The 21,464-nt window shown below is 33.3% G+C and overlaps 2 protein-coding genes across 2 annotated transcripts in view; both read left to right on the top strand.

Annotated features, from left to right (window-relative positions):
* Positions 1-4,801, top strand: part of LOC109336981 (importin-9) — a 33,630-nt gene extending 28,829 nt beyond the window's left edge. The window contains exons 24-33 of the mRNA XM_019573838.1: positions 45-154; positions 624-810; positions 1,223-1,337; positions 2,735-2,847; positions 2,936-3,013; positions 3,824-3,889; positions 3,967-4,086; positions 4,205-4,261; positions 4,350-4,430; positions 4,536-4,801. Of these exons, the coding sequence (XP_019429383.1) occupies positions 45-154; positions 624-810; positions 1,223-1,337; positions 2,735-2,847; positions 2,936-3,013; positions 3,824-3,889; positions 3,967-4,086; positions 4,205-4,261; positions 4,350-4,430; positions 4,536-4,586 (978 nt within the window). The 3' untranslated portion in view covers positions 4,587-4,801. The remainder of the gene's footprint in view (positions 1-44; positions 155-623; positions 811-1,222; positions 1,338-2,734; positions 2,848-2,935; positions 3,014-3,823; positions 3,890-3,966; positions 4,087-4,204; positions 4,262-4,349; positions 4,431-4,535) is intronic.
* LOC109327431 lies at positions 14,553-16,776 on the top strand. Its single transcript, XM_019560577.1, has 4 exons — positions 14,553-14,773; positions 14,881-15,442; positions 15,529-15,623; positions 15,750-16,776. The coding sequence occupies exons 1-4, from the start codon at positions 14,553-14,555 to the stop codon at positions 16,774-16,776; spliced, it is 1,905 nt and encodes a 634-aa protein (XP_019416122.1).

Here is a 21,464-nt window from a genome sequence, read left to right as displayed (position 1 = left end):
AGATTGTAACATAATTAAATGTTTGTATAACTTGACCTGAGCAGAATGCTACAGAATGTTTATCTGCGTTTATATCAGTCGGAAGACAAGAAGTTCTTGTTTGGGGATCTGATTCTGGATCAACTATGAGAAGTTTACTTGATATAGCCTCAAGGTAATAGAAAGTTATTTTACATTAACTAGTAGATTAACTACAACTACTACTGTGAGAACTTCCTTTCTACAATGGCTCGACCATTTTCATTGCCCTGCACGATGAATTCTGAGGACCACAATTCATTTACTAAATATGGAGTTCCAGCCAAGCATATACATTAATTGATAAAACGTTGCTGCTATATATTGAACTCTGTGCTTTTGATGTATAACCTTGTGGTTGGAATTAGTTTACTGATATTTTTGTGGTTCAAAATGAGTGAATGAGTAAACTGTTGTGATAATAAAAATAATTCATTGCCAATTGCGTTAGTGGTCAAAATGGTAGAAAGCATGCTTCACTTCTGCCTGTCACCTAAACTCTCATTTATAGTTACAAGTAGGACAAATTTATTATTTGATTTTTTGCTTGTTTGCATGTATGTAATTTCTTTTAAATTTTCTGATTTTTTGTGAATTTGGAATAGACTACTGGACCCAAATTTGGAAAGCTCTGGATCATTCTTTGTTGGGAGTTACATACTTCAACTTATATTGCATTTACCATCACAAATGACAGTACATATACAAGACCTGGTTGCTGCTCTTGTTAGACGGATGCAGTCTGCTAGTGAAGCCTTGACAAGCTCACTGCTAGTTGTTTTTGCGAGATTGGTAATATATTGGAATTTTCCTTTTGATTTTGAAATTTCCTGCTGTTTGTATTTGATGGTAATGATAAATAGCTTAATCTCTGTTTTTACTAGTAATCTTCAGAAGTTGGAGGAGTGGGAGGGCAGTAGGTTGGGAAATGATCATTTATGCAACCTGTGTGCTACTGGCCTTTGCTCCTATAAATAGTCATTTATTGAACTTGCATGCTACATTCTTTCCCGCTTGCTCCTCCACTTTCCATGTTTTCTTGCATCAATAAATGTCTTGCATTTAATGGTATCTTGTTAATTACACTGTTTCTGTTTTTATCCTTAGCATCTTCATTTGTATTACATTAGTTGATTGACAAGAGATCTGCCATCTGCCTTTGTTAATGGGAATAATCTTTTCAAATGTTTAATCTAAAATGCAGGTTCATATAAGTGTTCCTAATGTTGGACAATTTATTGATTTGCTTATCTCAATTCCTGCTGAAGGTCATGCCAATTCCTTTGCTTATGTAATGTCAGAGTGGACTAAGCAGCAAGGTAAGCATCCTTCTGCTATTATGTTTGCTAAGGTTTCTGAGTCTGTGATTCTTTGGATTTAGCTATTTTGAAAATTCAGAACTTGTTCCTGCATAACTTTTCAATAGCACCAAGTTATGTTCAATAACTGAAATAATTCTGCAGTCTCTAAAGCTCTGTATAATTTCTAATAAGATTGCTAATAAAATTTATATTCCCATCTGAGTAATGTGTAAGTCTACTGTGGGTGGAAATTTGTCAAAAATGATTATAGGAACAAGGTAATAGGAGAGATCCAAAGATTAAGATGTGTGATTTAAAGGGGATCAAACAACCTCTTTTAAGAAAGATATTATTGGGATGGGAGATTTAAAGGGACATTGATGCTAAGTGGAATGACATTGCTGCTTGGAATGCAATAAATTAATATTGCTAAGAATGTCTTCTGGTTCATTTAAGGGGGTTATGAGCCTTTGAGGAAAGAAACACAGTGGTTGAAGTTAAAGTAAAGAATAAGATCATTGAAAAAAGAACTTGTTATAAACTTTTGTACACATGCAGAATTAAAGAAAGTTTGGAAAACTACTAGCTACTAAAGAGACAAGCTACAGAAAGGCTAAGGAAGGTGAAACCTATGATACTTGAGAAACTGTTCTGGCCTTCCGGGGATTGTACATTATGCAGAGTGCAAAGGATATTTAGATAGATTGCCCAAGACACGAGTTAGAAATGTATGGAATTGGTTACAAATATTCTCAGTGTATCGAGTGGGGTTATTTAGTATGCATTAAGTTTGACATTGAACCTGTCCCTTTCTGCACTTGTAATGGGTAAACTCACAAAGCATATTCCAGATGAAGTGACTTATTGCATGCATTTTACTGATGATATTATTTTGATGGATAATGAGAGAATAAATGCTAAGTTGGAGTTGTGGAGAAATGTTTTGGAGACCAAGCGGTTTTGAAGTTGTCACGGAGTAGAGGGGATGTCCTGCTCGTAACAATTGAGGATAAAAAGGACCGAAAACTGAGAGCTTTAGATACCTGGGGGACTATTTTGTATAAAAGACAGGGCTTACCCAATGAGATTTCAGTGAAGGCATTCCATCATATGATGTGCAAGTTCAATGAATGCTCAGCTCAGAGAAGGACTCTTATTTCCCTTTGTTGCTTTTTCCCCTTTTCATAACTAGCTGACTCTTGTTATTTTGTTGTGTACCCTTGATGAAAATGTTGAGACAAATAACTATTTAGCATGTGATCAGATCTTCCCTTGTCTTATATGTTTATATTAAAGCTTTTCTTGCGTCATGTAAGACACATACACACACAAGCATGCCATTGATTAACAAGGAATGCTTATAGATACACAAGCAAGATGAACTAAATTTTATTCCATATGATATCTGATTCCAGGTGAGATACAGGGCGCTTATCAAATAAAAGTTACTACAAGTGCCCTTGCCTTGTTGCTAACCAGTAGGCACAATGAACTGGCAAAAACACAAGTCCAAGGCCATCTGATTAAGGTATTACTAAGATTTCATTTATTCATCTAAGTATTTTTTTCTCTATGTTTTAAAACTGATTGTTGATTTACTTATTTGTCTTGTGTAGTCTGGCATGGGAATAACCACAAGATTGAAAGCTAAGTCAGCCCCAGATCAGTGGGTAATGTTGCCACTTCAAACGAAGGTAATTTTATTTTAGTATATGGTACTTTAATTCATATATGATATCTGTTCGTCAACAGAGTTTAGCTGTTTGGACATGTTTGCATTTCTCATTGAAATTTGTAATTTTCTAGCTGTAGTAAGCATATTATTGCTGATTTCTATGTATTTATTGGGTTGGTTTCTGTTGTCAATACAGTGCATTATAGGGCTTTATTTGTACAGATTTAGAATGTAAAATATAAATCTAGACTTGAAGAAATAAAAGAAGAGAGAGAACTGATCTCAGTTTATTGAATTGAAGAATGAATTACTTAGTTACAATAGTTGAGCCTTTCCAAATATAAATAGACTTGGAAAGCTAAAGAAGCTACTATAGGAGGTAACTTTCTGAGCACATTACCTACTTACTAACCAATAATCGAAAGTAACTGCCAGTGACAACTGTCACTAATAATAGAAAAATAATTTTCCTTATATAATTGAGTACAGTTTTGATGAAATTAGTTGGCTGGCTGAATTTCAACAATGCTACTTTGGTATTGTTAGAAACTGAGAAGAGGAGAGAGAAGAGAAAGATGATTCATAACTGAAACTGTTATTGTATTCCTTCATAATGATTACGGTAGCTGAACCACTATTTATAGAAAGTGGTCAAGGGCTAAGCCTAAGAGCTGTGACAGCTGACAATCTAACTAACTAACAGATGATCAACTATATTGAACTAACACTAGTCTCTAATAGGTACCATTATAGAGGAGAATGAGTGGAAATTGAAATATTTTGATATTGTAAATAAAACTGGTCTTATTTTTTTTCCAACATCTTGCAGATTGTGGCTTTATTGGCAGATGGATTAAGTGAAATACAAGAACAAGTTTTAGCTGGTGATGATGAGGTAGTTTAATGCATGTCGATGTGCCCTATTTAAACACTTATTATTAAACTTCATACTTAATATAACTAATCATTCAGGATAGCGACTGGGAAGAAGTTCAAGCAGATGGTATTGAAAATGCTTTTTCAGTGTCTACATCTGCTCTAGGAAAACCCACATATGAACATCTTGAAGCAATGGCAAAAATATTTAATGAGGTTCGGTTGAGTTACAGTTATTGCCCCTCGTAATTTTTTTTATGCAGTTATATCTTTTTATATTTTAAGCTCCTATTATATACATGTAATATTGCTGAACTTGCTTCAAAATTGCTAGGATCAAGAGGATCAATATGAAGATGATCTTTTAAGTATTGCTGATCCTCTTAACCAGGTTGGTGCTCCGGAGTTTGTATGTTTCATTTGTTGTATGCGATGCACTTACGTGGGTATGTATTGTTAATTTTGGTTGCAATTCACAGATAAATCTGGCAAATTACCTTGTGGATTTCTTTATCAACTTCTCTCAGTCTGACAGACAGCTGTTAGATTACATTTGCAAGGTTATAAAGCTTTAGAAATTATTTTCGGATAATTATACTCTTAAGCTGTTTTATAGGTGAATGTTGCTAAACATTTGCAATGTATTTTACCTTTTTGATTTGCAGAGCTTGACTGAGACTCAACAAAATGCTATTCAAACAGCATTGCGGAGATGAAGATTTTGTGGGTAATGAGGATAACTGGTTGAGAATTCTGTCTATTTATTTCTGCTGCTGTGTTCCCCCTGTATCTTTATTCTTTTTACGCAATGTGTTATATGTCATGTCTCAGTTTTGAATCTACCTAGTTTTCACCAGAATATTTTGTTTGTATATGAGCACAGTAACACTATTGTGGAATTCATTAATGAGAAAATAGAAACATGGGTTGGTACTTGGTAGTTTAATTGTGTATACATTTGCTCACTTTATATTAAATTCATTTTTATGAACTTTTTACAACAAGGTAATTTAGCCTCTTATGCTTTTATTACAATCCGAATGAATAAGATTTATAATACTCAATTACCGTCCTCAATTATTGGGTATGTTTCGATTGGTTTTTATGTTTGAATCTTGGACTATCCATATCGTTTTAGTATCAATTCTGTCAACATTGATTAGTCCAATATGACAAGCCATGAAAAAATCTTGCATAGTTATGTGCTATTAGAAGAGGTTATGATTTTGAGTTTCTAGGTTAGAAGGGTTGATATTCAATGCTTCCACACGTCATGCTCATTTGTCTTGGAAGTTCAAATTTACTCTATTTTTCTGATAGAGTCTAATGTGCTTTAAACCTTAGCATAATTTCATCAATGACATTTTGAATCTAATTCGTTCAGGAAACATATTAGAGTCTTATGGTACATGTTTGATTCCCCTTAAGCAAGGTCTCGGGTTTTAATCTTGTGGATGAATAAAATACCCGTTGGGAGAGTTAGTCCTAGTGAGGATACTTGTGAGGAAAAACCAAAAAAAAAAGTTAGTTTAGAAAACAGGGTATCACACAGTTAACTAAAATAGTGTTTGCAATATCAATGTAAAACCACACTTTCATAATATCCTACTAATTTTTTCATGAATAAGTGATTTGTGGTCACAATACAGATTAAACATTTCTTCTCTCTTCTGTACACTACATGAACATGTCAATGTCTTACAACTAAAAAAATAGTAACCAATTATCTTTACAACAATCAAGTTATCTCTATTTTATTTCACATTTTATAAATTGTTAAATTAAAAAACCATTACAGAAAAAACTAAAGGAAATTCATTTTTTTCCCGATAAGCCAATAATTTATATTTTATTAGTACAATTATGGTACTCAAAGCCCACAACTATTACATCAATATAACTCTACTTGCAACATTTTTATATCTTTAACATTTTATAAGGTTAAAATATTGAACCATGATCAAGTTTTATGTAAGGATTGAACTTTATTGTTCCAAATTGATTATAATGAAACATTATTATAACTTTAACACTTCAGAATGTTAAAATATTTGTTTTATACAACCTGTTGTTAGATACTACTTTCAATTTCCGTGTCTAAAACATCATTTGAAAAAGATTTTAAAAAATATTAAACTTCACATGCTCCCTATATCTAATCAAAGTATATTTTAGAGTAAATTATTCCGACACAATTTTATAAGATTGAGATGACAACTAAGAGAGGGGTGAATTAGTTGTTTAAAAAAACTATGACTGATTTTTCTGCACAATTCAAGAGTTAATAGCAGCGGAAAATGATATGCAGAAATAATCAAGTAAATGTAAAGAGATAAATGAGAAGATAGTACACAAATGTTTTTATACTAGTTCATCTTCTTATCCACCGAAAGCTATATCCAGTACTCTTGCAGCAGAAGAGATATTTTCACTAGATATTAAGAGTAGTAATTGCAATTACTCACTCCGAGATTCCCTTGTACCTTACTCACCCTCTAACACCTATATCAATCTTTGGAAAACACCATTTCTAAGTGACTCTATCCCCTTTCTTATCACTCCCTGTGAAAGAAAGTAATTCAATACTTTGAATGAAGAAAAATGTTTAACAATGGCAATGAATTGCTTTTTACAAGATTTTGAAGTTATAAACTCCTACAAATCCAATAAGTCAACGTATACTTTAGTACTAATGCTCATAAGGTTTGAATAACTTGCAATAACACTTAAAGCAACTTTGCAAAACAAGTTCTGAAAGTTATGAACAAGTTGCACCAAGTGTAGAACTAGTATTTCAGAAAATTGTAGTTTGAGTAAGTGATTTCAATCTGAGTTATGATATATATTGTGTGTATGAAATGAGTTTCAAAGCCTTTATATAAACTTTCCAATCATCCATAATACCTCTATGAAAAGGTAGGATTCGTTTGGGTTGAAAGTTGTGTGGTTTGAATATGAAAAATGGTGTAACAACTCTTAGTAATCGATTACTTAATCGATGTAATCGATTACCCAACAAGTTTGTCCAACTGAGAAATTAATTTTCACAGGCAGTAATCGATTACTCAAAAGGTGTAATCAATTATCCAACTGTTCTGTCCAACTGGGTAATTATATACCGTGTTGTGTAATCGGTTACCCACATAATATAATTGATTACTCTGATCAATTTTTGTTGGATAACGCGTTTGTCACTCATGTAACTTGTTACTTAGTTATGGTAACCTGTTACTTAGTCACATTAACCTATTACTGAGATCTAGTAACATGTTACACAATATTTTGAAAATTGTTTTCATTTATACTTGTGTTTATCAATTTTCTTTTTAAAATACTTTTGAGCATTACTACTAAGTGGATAGATTAGAGTATAAAGATAGAAGTACCTAAAGAATTAGATTCTAATTTCTTGAAGTTTTGTCTTCATTATCTTCATAAGTATTATTCATTTTCTTCTTTTATGTGATGTTAGTGTCTTCATCAAAACCTTGCCAAGGTCAGGAGCAGGATCTTCTTCACAATCTTCCCCCTTTTGATGATGACAAACCAATATCTTCTTGACATTATTAGTTTTCTGAAAGTAACATACTTTGTGATATTCTTGACTTGTCTTGAGTATGCTCCCCCTATTTTGTATGCCCCCCTTTGATTTGGAGTTATGTGCCTGAAATGATTTTAATAGAAAATACATTCTTCCAACTTTTCTCCCCCTTTTGACTAAATCAAAAAGAAGAAAAAGCCAAGAGTCCAACACAATATATATATATAGCATACAATATGTATAAAACAAGCATAAAGGTAATCATAAAAGTGATATCGCATAGTAGAAATTTAAAAGATGTTCGTACAAATTTAATCATAATAAGAAAAATAACAAACAAACAAGAAATTGTTCACAATCATGCAACATTACAAACATAATTCATAGACAAACAGAGATCTAAGATTCAGGTTCAGTGCTACCGTCATCAAGGTCCATGCTATTTATCCTATAAGAAAGACATTGAAACTCAAATTGGACTTGATGATTCTGAGTGTCAAGAGCATCCATCCGATTAGATGTAGCCTCAAAGAGATAATAACTCATCCATTATCATTTTGTTAGTAGGCATGAGAATAGATGAAGAAGACTGAACATGAAACTCAGAAGTTTGTTGTTTAGGAGGGTTGGCAAAGACATTTACATTAGGATCAGCAGGTGTAGTCTGTCTATCACTTTGATGCTTATAGAGTCTATCAATGAGATCTCGGAAGAAACCCATTTTGTGGATCACATCCACATCAATCTTGCCATCACGTGCATCAAGTGTGACTTTGGATTCACCATCAGTGGATACACCAAAATATTCAAGAATGTTGGTTATGAAGATAGCATAAGGCAGAGGGTTGTGAGATTCTCGAACAGACCACATGTGTCTCATTATTGTGTTAGCCCATTTGATATAAAGGTTATGCTTAAGAGCATACATCAATTGTAATTACATGTCATTTATTTGAGAATTATTTGAATATTTTGGAAGAATGACATAACTCAAAAAGTAATGAAGCAAGCAATCTTCGAGATTGAGATTTCCTTGAAAAGTAATTATCTCATAGAGTAGTAGAATTCTTTTATATCATAATTATCTCATTCACATGCAAGACCAAATCTTTGATGCTACCTTGAAAAGGTATGTTACAACAAATTGAACTAAAGGTCTTAATATCAAGAACAATTTCTTTTTCTTTCACATAGGACGTAAGACAATTTTTCCTAAAGCTCAAGTTACAGTAAAACACTTTAACAAGTTCAGGATAATAGGCTTTTAATTCTTCACAGAAATCAAAAAGATCTTGTTGCCTTAGAAAAGTAGGGAAATAAAAATCTTCAAACTCAAAATTATTGACATTATGATACTTAGGAGCAAAAATGGAGCGTCCAAGAAAAGGCTCTGAGAATGTTTTGTGTTGAACATCATTTTCAAGAAGAAATGCTAAATCCAAAGGATTAGCCTCATAAGATGAAGCTCCTTGCTTTCTTTGAGACACACTGGTGCGTTGCTTCTTAACTCTTGATGATGACACCATGGATTGTGGTTTTTGAAAGGTTAGGTTTTGAGTTTTGAGAGATTTAGAGATTTTTGATTGAGACCACTAAACACAAAATCTATGGAATATAAGTGTTTATAATTTAAAATGTGATGTAAACGACTCAAAAATCACATAAATCAGATAAAAAAATGAGGTTTTTAGGAAAACTCTAGGTTCAACGCGAAAAAGAGGTTTCGAGGAGGAAGAAGAAGTGTTAGAAAAATGAGGAGGAAAACTTAAATACTGCTCACAGTAATCGGTTACTCATAGTGAGTAATCGGTTACTCAATATAAAATAATTCCTAGATTTCAAACAGACACCTTAGGTAATCGATTACACATGTGAGTAATCGATTACTGAGGCTTCCTGCTCAATGTTGTAATCGGTTACTCTCTAGAGTAATCGGTTACTAAACCCATAATTTGAATTTTCAGGCATACCTGATGCCTGGTAATTGGTTACTCATTACATGTAATCGATTACATATCCAATAATTTGAAAATTTTGAAAATATTTCAGCAATTTTAAATACAAGCAGGCATATTTTAAGCATAATGAAGCACACATATAATCAAGAATAAGCATTTAAGATAAGTAAGCTTCATCAAGTATGCCTAATTCACATCTAATTTTATACAAATGTTCTTTTGCCAATGGTTTAGTGAATATATATGCTAGTTGGTCATGAGTATCAACAAATTCTACAAATACATCTTTCTTTTGGACATGATCCCTAAGGAAATGATGTCTTATATCTATGTGTTTGGTTCTAGAATGCATTACTGGATTCTTTGTAAGATTTATAGCACTAGTATTGTCACATTTTAGGGGTATGCAGCCTAAGTCCAAGCCATAATCTCGCAATTGTTGTTTAAGCCACAACACTTGGGCACAACAACTACCTGTTGTTATGTATTCTGCCTTAACAATACTTAGAGTAAAAAAGACTTGTTTCTTGTATGATCATAAGATCAATGCATTACCTAATATATGACAAGTACAACTTGTACTTTTTCTCTCAGTTTTGCATCCATCAAAATCTGAATATGAATATCCAATCAAATTACTTATACTTCCCTTTGGATACCATAATCCATTGTCAGTTGTACTTTTTAGATATTTAATGATTGTTTTGACAACAACTACATGTGACTCTTTTGGTTTAGATTGATACCGATCAAACAAGCAGACACTAAACATTATGTCAGGTCTACTGACAGTTAAATAAAGTAAGAAACTGATCATACCTCGATAGTTTGACATATCAATGCATTTTCCAGCTTCATCCGTATCAATGTATGTGCCAGAACCCATAGGAGTGGAAATTGGCTTGCAGTCATCCATTTTAAATCTTTTCAGCAAGTCTCTGCAGTATTTGGATTGACTCACAAAAATACCATCCTTGAGTTGTTTGATTTCTAATCCAATGAAGTAATTTAGCTTCCCCATCATAGACATTTCAAACTCCCCTTGCATCATTTTGCCAAAATCACTACACAATGTTTCATTAGTAGAACTAAAAATAATAGCATCTATATATATTTAAACAAGAAGAGTATGATGATTTATTTTCTTAATAAATAGTGTAGTGTCAACCTTTCCTTTTGTAAAACCTTTTTCAATAAGAAAGTTTGTTAGACGTTTGTACCAAGCACTAGATAAAATAAATATAATAACAATGTTACCTATACCAATGATTTTTCTTTTGATGTTCTCTGCATAGGTAACAAGGCCTTTATTACTTGAATAAATGATAATTTTGAAACTCCACGTGCTATGTGCTTTGAATAGTCGTTGTCATGATAATACATTTATGCTTATGGCTTTCAAGCACTCCTACAAAACAAATTAAAAGGATTTTATAGGTACCAAATGTTATTTGGGTCCTGCGGGGTTGACACATTTCTCAACCCAAACATATTGGCCAGTTGGAAAAGCAATTATTCTAATATGACATGAATTAGGAGTATGACCAACATTTTTACAATCAAAGCATGTGGGTTGATGCTTATGTATCTTGTGTTTCGACTTGTAAAAAGAGTGTTGATCAATATTTTCTTTAGAAATATTCTGCATGCAATCATTCTTAGTTTTCACAAAAGTACTCTTTATCACACCATTAGTTTTTCGGCTATTAGTGTATCCTAGACCTCTTCGGTCATTGATATGCTTTTGAGTATTTAAAATATTATCCAATTTATGAGTATTCTTCTTGAACATATACACTTCTTGATTTAATGAAACAATTTTAGTTTCAAAAGTATCACATTTTGGACATTCAATGCACTTATCATTTGATTTGGATTTTAAAGCGTCCAAATATTTTTGTAGAACTTTATTTTGACTCTTAAGAAGTTCTATAGTGTTTTTCTGATTAATGCATACTTTAGAGAGTCTAACAGATTCTTCATGTAATTCACAAAAAACGTTATGTAACTCATTATATGAAAATGTATCATATGGTTCAGAGTTACTAACCTCATAATGGTCATTTGAATTGTGTGAAGCCATCAAGGAAATATGTGTTTGCTCCATAATTCTGAGTTCTGCATTTGAATCATCATCTTTATCTTCTAATATGACATTTGTTCTTCTACACTTCTTGTCCTTTTTCTTTTGAAAGTATAATGCTTCTGTAGGGCTGGACAAGCACGTTTAAGATGATCTGGTTTTCTGCATATGGAGCATGCAGATTTTTGCTTTGATGTTGATGCTTCACTATTTGTTGTGGACATTTGCACTTCTTTACTTTCATGCATTCTTTCTAGAGTGTCCCAAATTTCTTTTGATGATTTGCAACTTGACGCTCTAAAAAATTATTTTTCTCCTAGAGCTGAAGTAAGTATGTTTTTGGCTTTAAGGTCATATTGCACCTTCTTTTTGCCATCATCATTCCATGAGGATTTCGACTTTACTTCCCTCACACTGTTGATAATTGTGAAGGGTTAATAGGGCCATTCCTCAATTGCATTCTAAATGTCTAGATCTTGAGACTCTATGCAGATTCTCATTCTGATCTTCCAGAAGTCATAGCATTCCCTAAAAAAGCTTGGAGGGCGATTGATGTTGGAACCTTCTCCTAGAAATGTATCTTGCGGCCATCTTTGAAGCAGGATCAATTTTGATAATAAATTACTCAACAAAAAAAGCTCTAGTGTCAATTGTAAGACTGAGATGACAATTAAGAAGGGAGGGGGTGAATTAGTTGTTTAAAAAAAGTATGACTGATTTTTCTGCACAATTCAAGAGTTAATAACATCGGAAAATGATATGCAGAAATAATCAAGTAATTATAAAGAGATAAATGAGAAGATAGTACACAAATGTTTTTATATTGGTTCACCTTCTTGTTCATGAAAGGCTACGTCCAGTACTCTAACAACACAAGAGATTTCTTTACTAGATATTAAGAGTAGTAATTATAATTTCTCACCCCGAGAAATAATCGATTACAATTTCTCACCCCGAGTAATTACAATTTCTCAGTAATTGATGTAATCGCTTACCCAACAAGTCTGTCCAACTGAGAAAATAATTTTCACAAGTAGTAATTGATGTAATCGATTACCCAACTGTTCTATCCAACTGAGTAATTATTTACCGTGTTGTGCAATCAGTTATCCACATGGTGTAATCGATTACCCTGATCAATTTTTGTTGGATAACTCGTTTCTCACTAAAGTAACATGGTACTTAGTTCTGGTAACCTGTTACTTAGTCACAGTAAGCTGTTACTTAGATCTAGTAACCTGTTACACAATATTTTGAAAATTGTTTTCATTTATACTTGTGTTTATCAATTTTCATTTTAAAATACTTTTGAGCATTACTACTAAGTGTATAAATTAGAGTATAATGATATAAGTACTTAAAGACTTAGATTCTAATTTCTTGAAGCTTTGTCTTTATTGTCTTCATAAGTATTCTTCATTTTCTTCTTTTATGTGATGTTGGTGTCTTCATCAAAAACTTGTCAAGGTCAGGAGCCAAATCTTCTCCACAAATTTTAGTTAAATTATACAAATTATCCTTCCTTTTTTGCATCTACACAAATGACCACTAATTTATATACACATATTACACTTACACTAACTATGTTTGCAGGGGAGATGAGTTTAATCTTTTAAACAAGAAAAAAGAAAATGAGTGTAATTTTAAATTAAACTTCATGGGATGTTAATCTAGTTTACTCTCAATTAATTATACATTAACTTGAATAAATTGATCACTTATAAATTTGCATATAAAATTTGATTATAAAATCACTTTTCTATTTTGTGTATTTAAGCAAAACCTCCTTAAAATTATTGATATATTTGTAAGGAACCAAAACGATTTTTTTAGAATTTACTATAGTTTTAATTCGCTTTGCACTTAAGGGTAGAAATAGGCTAGGCCAATTTATATATTAAACAGGCCTAGCCTGTTTAAAATATTGAAGCGTAAGCCTGACCTATTTGTTTGTTTAAGTTTTTGCCAGACCTATGCCTAACTTATTTAAAAGACTGGCCTAATATGTTAACCTATTTAAAAACCTATAATCTAATACATTTAAATATGCCATAAACCTTCAAATAAACTAATAGGTCTACCTTTAAATAAACTAATAGGTCTACCATTAAATAAACTAATATGTCATCCTTAATCGACAAAATCTAACACCCTAATGCCAAATTGTCTATATGATTTATATATTTTGTATTTATTTCATTCTATCGAAACCCTCCTCCTCTGATGTTGTTCTTTCTCAACTCCCCAAGTCGTGCATAAAAGGCGACGCCATAGCCATTAAAATTCCGGAAGAGGAATACCAGGCGGGTCTTCTAAGGTGCAAATCGCATCTTCATGGCCATGTGATCCTTTCTAAGGGTGACTCCCCTATCAAGTTCTTGGATCTAAAAGCTAAATTGCACGCTTTATGGACAACGATTGGCAAATGGAGTACGGTCTCTTTGGGGAGGGGGTTCTATGATTTTGATTTTTCATCGGTGGAAGATATGCGTGCGATGTGTGGTGGGATCTTGGAGTTTATAGCCTGGTTTCCTTAGGCTGTCTTTGTAGACTCCAAATTTCAATCCCAGTTTGCAAAAAATTTCCCATTCTCAGTGTTGGGTAAAGATTTTAGGCCTTCCTTAGGAATATTGGAGTGCTAAAATTCTGTTTTCCATTGCAGGGGGGTTGGAACACTAATAGCTTTGGATGAAGCTACTTCAAGTAGGACTTTCAGCCACTTTGCTAGAATCTTAGTTGATATCGACTTGAAAAGTGACCTGCCAAATCAAATTCTGGTTGAAAGGGGGGTTTTGCGTTCTTTGTCTCCATTGATTATGAAAATCTTCCGGACTTCTGTTCGGGATGTCACTCAATTGGTCACTTATTATCGGTTTGCAAGAAAAACAATAGGGCTTTCGGAGAAGAGTTGAAGAAACCCCAAAGCAAGAAGGTGAATACTGTGGAAAAGGTTGTAACAGCGCATGATCTGGTGATTAATCTAGAAATAGATAGAACCCATAATGCTAATTTGGCAAACATTGAAAGGATTTCATCTCTTGAAGACGGTCCTAGCAGTGCTGTTAATGAAATAATAATGGATGTTGTCCCTTAAGGCATGATGGATGATATTGTAGAGGATCAGGAACAATTTGAGGCTCCTTCTCTGTTACAGAACATCCAAACCGAGACATATGAGGTTCAACAACCAGACCTCATGTCTAATGCTTTAGCGTCCATAGAATCCAGGCTTGTTGGAAGATTATGGGCGGATGACGAAGACACTGAAGTGGAAACAGAGGTTATTGAGGAAGAAAATTTCGCCAAAGTGTTATCCAAATCGTAGAAGAAAAAACTGAGACAGAGGTGAAGCAATGAGAGGATCCATTATACTCGCAAGGGTGGCGCTAGAAATGTTTCCCAATGAAGGTGCTTGCTTGGAATTGTAGAGGTTTGGGGAATTCTGGTACAAAGCTTTTGTTAAAACAATATTGTTCTGATAATAAGCCTGACTTTATTTTCATTTATGAACCTATGATTCTTGCTAGTAGAATAAAGTCTTCTGTTTGGTCCCATCTAGGATTGAAGTTGTTTTATACTAATGATAGAGGTCCTCTTGTTCCCAATATTTGGGGTATCTGTAAATTAGATATTAACCCAATTGTGGTAGCCTCTTCTTTTCAGCAGGTTTCAGTCTCTATAAAGATAGATAGCAAACAGTTCTATTTGTGCGCAGTGTACGTTCATACTCAGTTTGGTAGAATGAGGGATTTGTGGAATGAAAGTAACTCTTTGGTTATAAATTTTCCTGGGGCTTGGTGCTGTATTGGTGATTTCAATGTGGTTCTAGGGGCCAATGAATGCAGGGGCTCTCATTTACCCAATAAAACGTCCTGTGATGAGTTCATAAGTTTCTCCAATTCAGCTAATCTTACTCATTTGACTACTAGAGGGGCTATCTTTACTTGGATTGGGCGCTTTGTAATGAGAACTGGTTTAATGTCTGGTCTCGTTCTACTTGCTACACTCTGCCTAGATCCAAATTGGATCATCATCCGTTAATTCTTTGCTTTACTAATTCTGTCACTACGAAGCAGGTCTCTTTCAAATTCCACAAAATGTGGCTTAGTCATCATGGTTTAAGGAAGATTGTTGAAGATTCTTGGAGAGTTTCTATAGTTGGTTGCCCTATGTTTGTTTTATCTTCTATGCTCAAGTCGCTAAAGCATGTTTTGAAAGTCTGGAACAAAGAGGTCTTTGGTAACATCAATCTAAGGGTCAAATCTGCTCTTAAATAAGTTGATGCAATTCAACAAAGGATTTCTACGTTGGGTCATCATAATGATCTCTTGGAGGAGGAGAATTTGGCTCAGCAGGAGCTTTCTTTTGCTCTCCACTTAGAAGAAGAGTATTGGAAGGAAAAATCCAGAATCAATTGGCTGACTAGTGGGGATAGAAACACTGCTTATTTTCATAAGTTAGCTAAGATAAGACACTCTTCCAAATATATGGCTACACTTAGGCAGGGAGAGAATATCTTGATTGATCAAACTGATATTGCTAATCATGCTTTATCCTACTTCACTGATTTATATGCTACTATAAATGACACTTGTCAGAATGGGCTCATTCAGTCTGTCATTCCTTTGTTGGTTTCTAATGATCAGAACTCCATGCTCACTATGATTCCTTCCTCTGATGAAATTAAGAGTGTTGTCTTTGGCTTGAATGGGGATGGCGCTCCTAGTCCTGGCGGGTTTGGTGGTTGTTTTTATCAAGAGTTCTGGGATATTGTCGGCAATGATGTGTGTTGCTCTATCACACAGTTCTTCATGCCGGGTTGGATTCTCCCGAATCTTAATTCTAATCTAATTGTCTTGATTCCTAAGTTCTCTGGTGCTGACAAGAGTGAGGATTTCAGGCCAATTGCCTTGGCTAATTTCCAATTTAAGGTGATTACTAAGGTTTTGGCTGATAGGTTGGCCGCTATTGCTCCCTTAATAGTGTCAAATCAGCAGAGGGGTTTCATTAAAGACAGACAAATTCATGACTGCATCTGCATTGCCTCTGAAGCAATCAATTTACTTGAGTACAAATCGTTTGGGGGAAACCTGGCTATCAAGCTCGATGTAAAAAAAGCTTTTGATACGCTGGATTGGTCCTTCATGATAGATACTCTCACTGCTTTTGGTTTTGATAACAAGTTTATTGGTTGGGTGAAAATTATCCTTCAGTCGGCTAGGCTATCAATTTCTATCAATGGGCAAAGTGTTGGTTTTTTTGGTTGCAAGAGAGGGGTTATGCAGGGGGACCCCTCTTTCCTCGCTTCTCTTCTGTCTGGCTGAAGATGTTCTCAGTAGAGGATTGACTAAGCTTCACAACAAAAGTAAAATTCACTCTATTTCTGGGCCTAATCAAATTTGTACTCCTTCGCATGTTCTTTACGCATATGATATTATGATATTCTGGAAAGGTGTCAAACGAGATATTTTGGCTCTAAATAATTTGATTTCTTCCTATGCTGCTGCTTCGGGTCAGAATCTTAACCTTGAAAAGTGCAAATTCTACTCTGCCCAGTCTTCCGCTAAGAAGCTTGCCAATTTATCTTCTTGGTTGGGGTTTCATGCTGGAAATACTCCTTTCACTTATTTGGGAGTTCCTATTTTTAAGGGCAGACCAAAAGCTATTCATCTGCAACCTATTGCTGACAGAATTATAAATAAGCTTTCCAAATGGAAAGGTTCATCCCTTTCTATTATGGGAAGAGTTGAGCTTGTTAAGTCTATCATTCATAGCATGCTTGCTTACAATTTTCATGTTTACTGTTGGCCTAAAGCGCTAGTGAATTTTGTTGATGCTAGCATTAGGAAATTCATTTGGTCTGGTGATACTTAAGTCAAAAAGTTGGTCACAGTTTCCTGGCATAAAGTCTATACTCCTACTAAAGAGGGGGGATTGGGTCTTAGATCTATTTCTGAGATCAATCATGCTACTCTTCTCAAACTTGCTTGGAACATGAAATCTTCTAATGAGGAATGAGCTTCTTTTTATAGACAAAGGTTATATAGAGTTGATTGTTCGAATGCTTTCTACGTGAAATATTCTGTGTGGTCTGGCATTAATAAAGTTTGGCATGAGGTTTCTGATAATTGTATTTGGATAGTTGGAAATGGATCAAAAATCAATTACTGGCTTGATAATTGGATTGGTTCACCTTTAGTTGATCTCCTGAATATCCCTGTCCAACTCCACGGTTTGTTGTTGGCAAAGGTGGACCAGTTCATTCAGAATCGGAGGTGGATTATTCCTGCTTGGTTGGCTATGGGTCATCCTAATATTGTGGATTCCATTGTCAAAATTCACGTCTCTAACTATGATCAGGGTGACAAATTGGTTTGGATGCACTCTTCTGATGGGTTTTTGAACTTGAAGGCAGCTTACAATTTCGTCAAGCCTTGTAGCAATCCTTTAAATTGGTGCAAGTCAGTTTGGTCTAATGTTATTCCCCCTTCCAAATCTTTCAACATTTGGAGACTTTGCAACAATAAAATGCCAACTGATGAAAATTTGCAGAAGAGAGGAATCCATATGGCTTCCATTTGTGACCTTTGTCACAACCATGCTGAAACTTCGTCGCACTTTTTTTTGACTGCAGTCTGGCAGTTTCATTATGGAACTGGCTCAGTAATCTCATTGCTTATCCTCTGGACAGGTCCTCTTTGGATAATTTGCTTAAAGTTTGTAATCTAAATTGGAGCAACCATCTAAAAGTGGTTTTAGCGGCTAGCATCCTGCATACTATCTCTAATATCTGGTTATGCAGAAATCAATCTAGATTCGAGGGAAAAAGAATCTCGTTCAACAGTGCTTGTACAATGATTCTCAGAGACATTGCTTTCGCTGGTAACAATTCTAAGGCCGTCTCAAAACCTTCGCTCGATGAGTTCAGACTAATCCGGGCCTTTAAGGTAATTCCTAATCCTTGTCATGCTCCTAATATTACTGAAGTCCTTTGGTTACCTCCCAATGAGGGATGGATAAAAATTAACACTAATGGTGCTGCTAAAGGCTATCCTGGTCATGCTGGGGGAGGTGGCCTGTACAGAAACAATACGGGGGACACTATTGGTTGTTTTGCCACTTATCTGTATATCTAGGACTCTTGTTATGCTGAGCTTTTTACTGCCATTTCCGCGGTGTTACTAGCCTTGCATAAAGGTTGGACTTCTATCTGGCTTGAATGTGACCCTAGCTTGGTTGCGGACATCTTTAAAGAAAAAACTAGAGGCTCCTTGGAAGTTGAGAAACTACTGACATCACTGTAGGCAAAAGGTTCTTGGCATAAACTTCAGAGTTTCTCACATATTTCGAGAATGTAATTCTTGTGCTGACAAACTTTCAAATTAAGGTGTTCTTTCCCGTTCAAATTCTTGGTGGGATTCGGCTCCCACTTTTATTTTGCAAGATGTTAATAGAAACAAATTTCTATTGCCTAACTATAGATTCAAAAATATGTACTCTGGTCTTTCCTTGTAATCCTTTTCTTCATCTAATATAGTCGTGGGTGTGCCGCCACCCTTTATAAAAAAATGTATATATTTTATAAAATAATTAACTTAAATAAATAATAAAATCATATAGGCTGACCTGTTAGGCTTAGTAGGCTTTTGAAGAAGCTTGTGTCTGGCCTATGTAGTTTAAATAGGATTTTTGAGAAGTATGAGCCTAGCCTTTTTATGAAAAGGGTTTGACATGTCACATCCTCATAGGCTAGGCACTAGGCCTCTTTTAAGCGACCTAACCTTCTTCCACCATTATTTGTGTCGTGTGTCATTTATCATCTAGCATATGGTGACAAGATAAGTTTGACACAATAAATATGACAATGATTGTGTTTTAAAACTAGATGGAGAAACTGAAATCCACTTTAGTTGGACCAAGCAACAAGTTTTTTCTCCATTTATTATTCTCTTAAACATTTTTAAAACGTACTAATCCTACCAATTACAAATATTTGAGTAATATGATAAGCTCAAATGTTTTAATATTTTTTAGTAATGACATTTTTAATATAAAAATACACAATTCCAACATATTTACAATATTATATGTTTTTATATAAAATACGATTTTTTTATTTGATCTCGAGTTATCTATCATATCTTTGGTCATATCCAGTAAGTCCTGATAATAAAATGAAGATTCATGCATTATTTTTTTGTTTAAATAAGTTTTTTATTATAGCCTTATAATGTTAGCAACAACTAATTTAAGTGTTGGGGATAAAATAAAGTATATTCAGATTGACTTTGACTTTACTTACGAACCGTCATTTACTTTGCAAACAAATATATCTACTAATGACAATGATTATAGAGAAGAAATGATATAACTTAGAGTAAATTATATCAACATCACTTAGAGTTTAACTTAATCATGTTCATCATATTTTTTTGGTTTAAAAGATTACACTCACCCCCTATAAGGGTAGTCAGTGTAATATACATATATAAATTTTAAGAGTGATTTGTATAGGTTTAAATAAGAGAGAAATTATTTATATAATTTCATTAAAACTCATAAGATATTTTATTTTGATCGAAATTTCCTTGTAAACAAAGTTTTGATATCAAAAGTGTTTCTATTTTAAAGTTAATTTAGATGGTAACTTTGAGAGGGCGAAAATATATTAGACATTGCCTTAAATATACTTGGCCAACCTATATAATATATGTTAGTCGGAACCTAGTGTTTTTATCCGCTTAGAGAGAATATTAAGGCCTAGTTCTGACTTATCTAAAAGTTCGACTTAATTTGTAAGTCTATTTAAAAACTTATTTTTCTATATGCCTTAAATAGACTTTTAAATAGACGTTATAGGTAACGTTTTTAAATATGCTAACAAACCCATAATACAAACATATATAACATCAACAATTAAATTACAAATTTGCATATTTTTTATATTGGATTTCATATATAATATTTTAGTTATATTAAAATAGTATAGTTAAAAATTGTAAATTACACTAACACCCCCTGAGTTTTAGCGAAATTACGTAAATCACCCCTCACTTTTTTACACCTACACAAATCCCCTAACTTTTATACTTTCATTACACTGACCACCTCTGCACGAGAAATAAGTGTAATCTTTTAAACAAAAAATGTGATAAATGTAATTAAGTTAAACAAAACATGTTATATTGTGGAGACAAGTCTAAATAATATGAGTCAATACCTCTTTATTATTTTTTGGTTCGTTACGATATAGTATAAGAGCGACTTAAACAATATCTATTTAGAATTATTGATGCATTTTATAACCAAAAATAATAAAGATACATTGATTTGTATATTATTTGGATTTTTCCTCACAATATACCATGTTTTGTTTAACTTAATTGCATTTATTACATTTTTTGTTTTAAAGATTACACTTATTTATCATGCGGGGTGGTCTGTGCAATGAAAGTATAAAAACTAAGGGAGGTTTGTGTATGTGTAGAAAAGTGAGGGTGGTTTGTATAATTTCACTAAAACTCAGGGGTGTTAGTGTAATTAACTCTTAAAAATTTATATATTTAAATAGGTTAATGTGTTATATTTAATAGGTCTTTTATATAATCTAAAATTTGAAATGTTAAATTAAATATTTTTATAAAAAGACTAAACTCAATCCATTATGATTTGATCACCTTACTTATTATATGCCTTGTAATATGACATTCCCATAGAGTCTCACTTATGAATATTATAAAAAAGATATAAAATCATATTGAAGATCATTTGTTGAATGATATTTGATAATTTATATGAAGAGAAATGTTTTTTTATAGATCAAAAATATAAAATATCATTTATCAATAATTTAAAATTTTATGTTTATGGTACAATACATTACCACAAAAGTTTTTTATATAGTTTTTATCCGTATGGATAGAATATCTCATCTATTCACATTAATAATGAATATATGTATATAGAAATATATTTATATCTTCAATGGTATAGACTATATATCTATTGCCCC

This window comes from Lupinus angustifolius, chromosome LG02, assembly GCF_001865875.1.
Source record: "Lupinus angustifolius cultivar Tanjil chromosome LG02, LupAngTanjil_v1.0, whole genome shotgun sequence".
NCBI lineage: Eukaryota > Viridiplantae > Streptophyta > Magnoliopsida > Fabales > Fabaceae > Lupinus > Lupinus angustifolius.
The sequence above is the reverse complement of the archived record's forward strand: the minus strand, read 5'-3'. Positions and strand labels throughout refer to the sequence as shown.

Bases quoted from the DNA above. Each gene is read 5' to 3' on its own strand.
- LOC109327431 (XM_019560577.1), top strand. From the start codon at position 14,553: ATGGATGATATTGTAGAGGATCAGGAACAATTTGAGGCTCCTTCTCTG. The intron at 15,443-15,528 runs GTTCTACTTGCT...ACTACGAAGCAG, and splicing joins CTGGTTTAATGTCTGGTCTC to GTCTCTTTCAAATTCCACAA. The intron at 15,624-15,749 runs GTTTGTTTTATC...AATTCAACAAAG, and splicing joins TCTATAGTTGGTTGCCCTAT to GATTTCTACGTTGGGTCATC.